At 36.5% G+C, this 8,968-nt stretch overlaps 2 protein-coding genes across 3 annotated transcripts in view; both read right to left on the bottom strand.

Annotated features, from left to right (window-relative positions):
• Nucleotides 1-8,962, bottom strand: part of LOC108367532 (chromosomal protein D1-like) — a 9,796-nt gene extending 834 nt beyond the window's left edge. The window contains exons 1-2 of one of the 2 annotated variants that reach the window (XM_017622164.1): nt 8,426-8,962; nt 8,274-8,320 (exon numbers count right to left, since the gene is read on the bottom strand). In XM_017622164.1, the coding sequence (XP_017477653.1) occupies nt 8,274-8,320; nt 8,426-8,924 (546 nt within the window). In that variant the 5' untranslated portion in view covers nt 8,925-8,962. Of the gene's footprint in view, nt 1-7,463; nt 8,321-8,425 lie in introns of those variants that run through there. The other variant, XM_017622162.1, reaches the window with a different exon arrangement.
• The window catches only part of LOC108367531 (putative sodium-coupled neutral amino acid transporter 10), a 15,645-nt gene that overhangs the window by 5,825 nt on the left and 852 nt on the right, over nt 1-8,968 (bottom strand). The window lies entirely within an intron of this gene.

The raw sequence follows: 8,968 nt of genomic DNA, 5'->3' as shown, positions 1-8,968 counted from the left end.
ACTGGCTGAATTTCTTTATTCATTCTGAACGTTTGGAATAATCTTTTTTGTTTACTTATTCTTTAGAACGTTCCTGATGATATGTTAACGTATATTTCAAACACATTCTGTTTATTCTGGCTGTGAAATGAGATTATCCGGAATGTATAAAGAAACGTAGCCAATGTATTAAGAAGTATTTTGTTCAATTACAATTAAATCTCTTAATAATTGCTGCAATACTTCGTTATTATTACAATGGAAAATATAATCCATCGTAGTCCGTTTTTCCTGAATTGCTGCATCGTGGCTATTCGGATTCAGTGATGGCATTTTCGTAGATTTCGCCGAAAATCGGACTATGATGGATTCTGTGATAGCCCTGATTATGTTCCCTGCGTTCTGAAATGCATCAAGCCAAAGCGGCAGTATCTTTTATTTGGCTGAGTTCCAATGCAAAGCATCAGCCTCTTATTTCTAACCCTGCAAAAATCGCGACTACTCCATGCATGCATGTCAAGAGTACTCCCTAAGGACCAACGAGTACTCCAAAATTAACCACAATTCATATAAAAAATATGGTCCAATTAACATTGCGATGTCCTACGGCAGGACCATATACTCCATCTCTGCATTACATCAGAGTAGCACAAAACTACTCCAACATATTAACAATGGCATTGTTGTTATATTTTTTCGTTTGTACACGCTTTTGTTCTTCACTTCACAGATGCTTTTTCGCAACTAATAAAAACCAAAAACAAAAATAAAAAATTACATGTTGCCTCTGACGGCATTCGAACCCAAACATGCTGGGAGCAAACAAATAACAGCCAGCATCTCTACACGTTCAGCTACAGCCAGACATGCAAATGTGCTTTCAAATGATCAACTTCAATCACATTTCGTTAAAACACGAGCAGTGATCGCGTAACAATAAGCTGGTGCAGAGACACGAGTTGGTCCGCTACAGCATGACAGAGGAACACTTTTGTAAGTACTCCAATATACCAAAAATAGATTACATGGTCCAACGATTTTTGCAGGGAAACTATAGGTTTGTTCGTCGAAAATCCAGCAAGAATTCGGTTGCATTTCAAACATAAAAAATGTTTATAGAATTTTTAAAATTCTTTCGGATGGCCAAAAACAGGATATACATGTATATTTCTTGTTGCTCTGACTTTCTTTAACATACATTTCAATTTCTTCATCGTACTAGCTGTCGGGTTTATTAAATCGACTCTGGTTGAAATTGCATTCCGATTGCGAATACCATTTTTTTTCAGCCGAATTAAGTTCAAATCAATGGAATTAACTAAATTAATTATATCAACAATTATTTACTTCCTTTTTTCATAAATTTTTTATAAATTTTTATATTTAACGAACTAATTTATTCAAATTATTGTAGACAAAAATGCAACCATGCACAACAACCACATGTATTTCGTGTTTGCAAATTCTTGCTGGCAAATTTTTTGCTCGACGAACAAACCTTATAACTTATGAAATGTGCAAATACGCAACTACGTTCAAATGCCAAAGTGCAGCTAATCGCGCAAATAAGGCATTTCCATCAATTATAGTTTGGAAATAAAAGATTCTGATGCTTGGCTTGATGCATTTCTGAACACAGCCTACGATGTAATATTAGAAAAGCAAGAAAAGTACAACGAAGGAGTACAAACTGCACAAGTCTGTGTAAACCATAAAGATAAACCATTTTATTTATAAGTAATTTTAAGTTTTTAGTAATTTCTCCATGTACATACATATCTTCATTTATTTTACAATTATTATCAGGCCGATTCTGAACAGGGAGTTTTCTCTCTTTTCCCTTTCCTCCTTTCATGAATAAAAATTCCCTAAGGATTTTTTATATTAAATGGCGGACTTGAGCTCTCAAAAAAGGGTCAAACAGCCTTTTCGGAGTTCGATTCTCCTCCTCCCAAGTTTTCGGGTAAAATGCTACTCCTGGGAGTTAATCATTGGGGGATTTATTTCTTGTCAGAAACTAATTCCCGGAGAACAAACTCCCCGGGAGTATTAAGAATTGGCCTGAAAATAAAAATATTTTTTAATATTTAATACAAAAATTTTCCTGGCAAAATAACGTATTGCCACCCTGAAAGGTATCATAACCATCGCCTTACCAGGGCTGCCAGCTTCCTCAGACCGTGCCATTTTTGGCTCTATTTTACATCAAATGGCACTTAATTATTCAATTTGGCACTTGGGGCCTGTGCCAATTGATAGAAAAGTTCTATGGTGGAAAAACTTTTTACTATGGTGAGAAAATTTTACATTTCTGCTGTGCCAATTCGTAACTTTTTACTGCTGGAAATTTTTGACAGTTGCTTTGATGCACAAGAAGACTATCGAGTTTGCAATTTATAAAATGCAGCAATTATATAGAAAATATTTGCCTTTGATGATTTCAATTCTTCTGGAACTGAAATCCATGCATTTATTAGACCTTTTAGCAGTAATATTAGAAATAAAAACACGTCAAAACCGTCTGGTAAGTGTGTTCACAAAAATGATTAAAACCGTGTACAATTGTTTCCAATAAAAACATATGTCGTTTTAGGGTATTATGTACATGCAACAAGACGTTTATTCCAAAATACTAAGTGCTTATTTACACACGGCGATTTTTGTTGCCGCAACTCGACGTTTGTAGGAGAGAGCGTGACGAGGAAAGGAGAGGGGCACCGAGTTGCCCGTGCTCGGGCAACACGCTTTGTGCTCTCGTTCGTCTGTGTAAATTGAACCGCTGTTCACAGCTGACAACAACAATTGCATACACACAAATCGCCGTGTGTAAATGAAACGAGCAACACCAAAAGGGAATGTGAAAAATTGCGGCGACAAAAGTTTTCGTGTATAAACGCAGTCTAAGCAGCATTATGAACGGCGATAACAAGACTACAAAATTGCATCTTAGGTTGTCCTCGGCTTTTCCTTTTCTTTTTTTTTTCTTCCTTTCTTTTATTTCCACTCGCTTTTGTTTTCTTTAATTTATGTGTATACGTGCGTTGTTCGTTCTTCTTCTTGATAATGCTTGCTGTCAAATTTTTCACTAGCCCTACCGTATCAAACATTTTTATTCACCTCATAGCTGTCAAAAATTTACTATCCAGAGAACTTTTCTATCAATTGGCACAGGCCCTTGGTGCCAAAATGGAATTTTTCAAAAATAATAAAATTTCGATACATTTTTTGTGAAATCCTTCACGTATACTTCTTTTTTTCAACTACAATTTTCTAATTTTTAAAGATTATTCAACTGGTTATCTTGGCATTGCTCTTTTGTTTTAGAAATGTGTTCTTATTTTATTGCTAAATGGGAAGGATAAAAAGGATGCCACCATTTTTGGCAGTTCTGTTTTTCTATTTGGCACATTTTGGCACTTTTTTATCCTCAACATGGCACCTCGTAGCTAAGGAAAGTTGACAGTTAGAATCGCATTTAGGAAAAAAGTTTAACGATTTTGACATTAGCCGTATGTTTTTAATTTCTTTGTTGTTTACAATTTGGTGGTGGCTTTTTGTTGCAATTTTCTTCATTTTCGCCTGTGACAACGTCGAGATTTCGGCAGCTAGAAAATAACTTTTTTTTCTTTCCTTCCCGCGTGATCTTGATCATCATGGATTTCACAGCGCTAACGCCTTGAGTATTAAAACTAGTTAAACTAATTGGTTCATGCCATGATGCAATAATACAAGGTTTTATCAATTGCAACTTCTCGCTCTAATTCCACCATATTGACTGCCTTACGTGAAACAGTGTTACTTCTTTAACTATTCTTTGTCCATTAATATAGTTGAATGTTTTTTATTTTTGCTCTGTATACACACTTTGTTTTCTTAAAAAGGTATTTTATGTAATTTTATTTCATTTCATAACGAATATACTATAGAAAAGCAAATTTTGTTTAGGAGAAAATGTGAAATTTTATATTCTTCCCATATGGGGATTTATTTGTTCCCGTTTTTCTTCTCATTTCGATTACGTGTCAATACTATCACAATTGATACCACCTTTTATTATTGCATCATGGGTTCATGCAGCACAAATGAATTATATTCCAAAGTGTGGCATCCTTTTTTAATTCCGCCAAACAACTAGGAATGTATGATATTGAATCGATTTTTCGAAATATCGATATTTCATGGCACGATAATCGATTTTTTTAATCGATATTCCAAGTTCGATAATCGAAGACATCGATACTTTAACCGCAATATCGATATTTAAGTTAAAATTTATTTTTAATCTACAAAAAATTGTATGGGAAAATACTTAAGTAGGTTTAATTAGCAGCTTGCGTGATTTATTTAGCTCTAAAGTTTGACAAACCGCTTGAGTCGACCGGCATGCCGTTTTAGTCCCCACCCTGCAAGAAGCCTGACCTATGATTATCGGTTAAATTATTGGGAAAACTGACTAAAACTGTTCGTCAGTTTAGCGGTTAGTTTTGTATGGGCTTGGGGAAAAAAGTGACCACTTCTCTGGGCGTGTGATAGTGCATCCCTTTCTTGCACACACACGGGCGCATTTGCCTTACAGTATGTTCACTCGCTCACACATGTCATCTAGCTGGTGATGTACAAGTGAGTTTAGCGATGAAACTATTGGGAAAATATCGCGATAATTAGTGATTTTTCTGACCACTATTCTAACCTCTAAATAATTGATAAATTATTGAATAGTTGGCAGCGAAATATCCAAAAATACATGAAACCAAATTAAAAAATACAATTCGATTTAGGTTATGTGTTTGTTTTATTTGTAAAAATATATTGTCGAATATTAACTTAATTTCGCAAGCTTTTTCAGAGCCACTGAGCTCAGACAATTCTTCTTATTTTTCATCGGGGTCTGAATTTTCGTCGCTAAAAACATATGCCTCAGCGCCGTTTGGTTTTTCTACCTTCATTCCTAGGTTCTGCTGGAGTCCCACGTTGGCGTTGCACTGTGTTTTAGCACTATAGTCACTGACTCCATAGTCGGCATAAGCGCACTGGCCTAAAATGTTTTCTTCTCTATCCACATAGCGTTAAAAAAGGTTTTTTATGGCTCATTTTTTTATATGCAAATAGAATATACGGATTTTGATGAATTCTTTCTTTAAATTCACCGACATCTTCTTTATTTTTTACCACAGCTAACAATGAAATAAAATTTTCTTTGATGTATGTATGTATGTACATATGTAGGCGAGCCTACAATCGATAGTTTGTTTCCGTTTTTTGCAGGGCAGTAAATATACAAGATAGAAATATGTAACACAATTAGGTGAGTTGACAGGCAGTTCTAATATTCTATTCAGTTGGGAGTAGGATTTTCAATATCGATTTTTCGATATCGATATTGTATGCAATGAATTAAATCGAGTCATGATATCGATACTTTCTTAAATAGCGAACATTCCTACAAACAACCGGCAAATGTAAACAGACCGACATACATAAATATTTTTAAAGACTTCAAATGACCAACTTCCAGTAGGAAATCAACCTGAAATTATAATAAAAGGATTGCAACCGTTAAACAAATTGGTAAGTATGAAAATTATTCAATTCACATCATTCAAATGTGTTTACTTACATAAGTTATTAGGTTTCATAAAAAAAAACGTGTCAAAAATGCAGCATATCACGCCCAAGGATCAGCAATCGCACTTAGTAATTGTCGACACCAGTACATCTAATATCGAAGAGGGTAAGATAGCTTGTCGTGGTAGACCGAAAAAGCTTGGCAAGCCGAAAATTTCGCAGGCCATTGTTGCAACTGGCAAAGGACGTGGTCGCCCTAAAAAACCTGCTAACTCCGCTGACGAAATAGGAAATGACGAACTTCCGAAACGTGATACTGTGGAACGATCATCATTACCTCTTCGTCAATCAAAATCTGGTACTAGTGTTGAAGGACGTGGGCGCCCAAGAAAGCCGAGAGTCTGCAGTGATAGTGAAAATTGTAAGTGTTGCTACATATTTTACATTATACATACATATGTACATAATCAAGCCCATTCTGAACAGAAACCCTGTGCGTTTCTCTCTTTTCCCTTTCGTCATATCATGAATAACAATTGCATGTGGACTTTTTATTTTAAATGTCCGAGTTGAGCTGCTAAAAAAGTGTCGAACAGCTTTTTCGAAATTCGAACTTCCTCCCAAATTTTCGTAGAGTTAATTAAAGGAGTTGATTAAATTGGAGTTAATTGAATTTCTCTCTCGGGAGAAGCAAATTCTCGGAGAACAAACTCCTTGGGAGTATTCAGAATTGGGCTGAATGTGTACATATACATGCATATCAAGAATGATAGAATACAAGATTGCGCCAATGAGAGAGGATTTTTGAGCGTAATTTTTGCGTGACGTCATCTTGGTGCATTTGCGAGAGAGAAATGCCAAAACGCATATAAAAATATGTAAACAATGCAGAAAAATGTGTTAATTTTAATATTACATGGCCCAATTTTGCAGGAACCAATAAATATACAAAGATTGATTAATTAGGAACACGTAGCAATAATTTTGGACATGTAGCTCTTTTGATAAGTACGATTTTTAGCACATGAAAAAATGGATGTAATAACAGTGTTTGCAATTTCATGTAGACCAAAAGGAAGGTGTGCAGCAAAGTGAATTTTTGGACTTGCCATTTTAAAAAGCCAAGCAGAGTGCATATTTATATTTGTGGACGGTAGCCAACCACCATAAACTCCACAGCTGTTGACCCCACAGCTTTTATTTTATGACTTTTGTACCATTTTCAAGAGGATGCATGAGTGTGGCTTTTTTGGAAGCAAATATTCTATGTCAGTAAAACATAATTTAAGTTGAACTTTTAAATGTATAATAATTTGGGCACTGTATTGTATTAGGTACGTAACAGCGCGGTAAGATGCCGCTTGAATTAGCGCCTGGCGACCTTATCCACTGGTGCATTACCTCATGCCAGCACTAAAAAAACAGGTACTAACAAAAATAAGTAGGTAGTGAAGGTCATGTATGTCTCAATAATGGTTTAAAACCACGTAGAAATATTAACGCACCAATATTAAAATTGTTATTTGGTTTTTTCGTATGCTCACATTCAACAATTGCACCAAGATGACGTCACGCACACAGCTCATTCTGTCAAAATTACAAAGAGCGGATTAGCGTTACCGCGATTGGCGCAATCTCTATTTCTCTCAATCGTGCATGCATATGTATGTATGCTCACCAAAATATTATTGCAGCATCCTACGATGAAAAACCAGATTACGAAGAACGTCGTCCAGTAGGCAGACCGTCCACTGGCGCTGTAAATCTAAATATTGTGCGTACGGGTCGGGGACAGGGCCGGCCAAGAAAATCAATTCAGTCCAATCGTCCTAATGCTGTACCAAATGCAATCTAAAGGTCTGATTATCCATACTTCGCATAACTATGCACAATAAGTTGACTTGCAGAAAAACGATACAAAAGTAAATGCAAATTAAGGTTGCACATGGAAAGTTTATTTAAAACCGTTTACACATTTGCTGACAATCAATTTCTATTTTATAGATGTTTACTTACTACAAATACAGTACGATAAACCACTAATGCTTAAAAACATAAAAGTAATCATATTCAAATTAGGTAAATATCGATATTGGCAAACTAGAACATAGAAAAAAGCAAATGCAAAATGCAATTTGGTATGTTGGTGCCGTATGTGGAACTACAATGGCCAACATATTTAAATTTTGAAATGTGATGTTGATTTTTATAATGAAAGTTTAAGTTTTGTTCTATCCATTTGCAAGTGCATGAACTTGTAGATACTTGCATGCAAACTTTATCAAACTTATTACTATTATTTATTGTGGTTCTATAAATGCATATGAAGATGTGTTTTTTTTTTATGTATGTATAATATACGTTAATGACGCTTAATATAACTACAGAAACATATTTTCTGTTTGCCGCAATTTAAATCCACGATTAATATGTCGGCCTTAAGCAGCGGATTCCTCGCCATCTGCCAAATCATCTTCGTCCTCGTTGCTATTTGCACCGGCCTCATCGTCAGTGTCTTTATTTTTGGATTTCTTTTGATCTTCATCAGATGTCTCAATTTCATCGTCATTATCCTTGGAATCCTCATCGTCGGAATCTGCAGCTTTAGCAGGCTTGCGACCGGGTTTTCCAGGTGTAGCTTTCTTCGAACTAGCGGGTCGACCACGCTTTTTCGGCACTCCACCATTGGCAGCAGTAGCTGCAGGTCGTTTTGGGGCAACTGCTACAGCCTTTTTACCCCGTCCGCGTCCGGCAACAGGCTTTTCTTCAGCCGATTCTAAATTTAAAAAAAAAAAAACATTTTTAAACTCTCCCGCTTTATTTTATATACAATCCTAAATATGAATATATATGTGTGTGTATGTGTATGTATCACACTTACCTTCGTCTTCATCATCGCTTTTTGCCTTTTTTGCTGGCTTAGCAACTTTTTTCGGTGATTTTGACTTGCGTCCCGGCTTCTTGCCACTTGGTTTGTAGTCACTTTGCTCATCGTCCTCTTCACCATCTCCGCCCGCTTCTTCTTCGTCTTCTTCTGACGCTTGTGGTTGTTTCTTTGGCCGACCACGACCTTTTCCGGGTGTTGCTACAGCTTTCGGAGGTCGCCCACGACCGCCACCACCACTACCATTTGCGGCTACCGGCGCATCATCGTCAGAAACCGGTTCAGGGGCACTCTTTTTGCCGGCAACGCTACCTGCAGAGTTCTTAGCAGGCCTACCACGGCCACGGCCGCTTGGCGGTTTCTTTACCTTCTCTGGGTTGGATGGACGACCGCGCTTCTTCGGAATAGTAGTGCTGCTGTCTCCAGTTGCAGAAAGTGCACCTTCATCCCCACTTTCAACATCTTCATCATGAACACGCTTCTTTACATCTTCCATTTTTTCGATATATGTAATTTGCACTTTCTGCCTTTTGTTCGCCG

The sequence above is a fragment of the Rhagoletis zephyria genome, unplaced genomic scaffold, assembly GCF_001687245.7.
Source record: "Rhagoletis zephyria isolate East Lansing unplaced genomic scaffold, Rhagoletis_zephyria_1.1 Rzeph_scaffold_02718, whole genome shotgun sequence".
In the NCBI taxonomy this organism is placed as follows: domain Eukaryota; kingdom Metazoa; phylum Arthropoda; class Insecta; order Diptera; family Tephritidae; genus Rhagoletis; species Rhagoletis zephyria.
The sequence above is the reverse complement of the archived record's forward strand: the minus strand, read 5'-3'. Positions and strand labels throughout refer to the sequence as shown.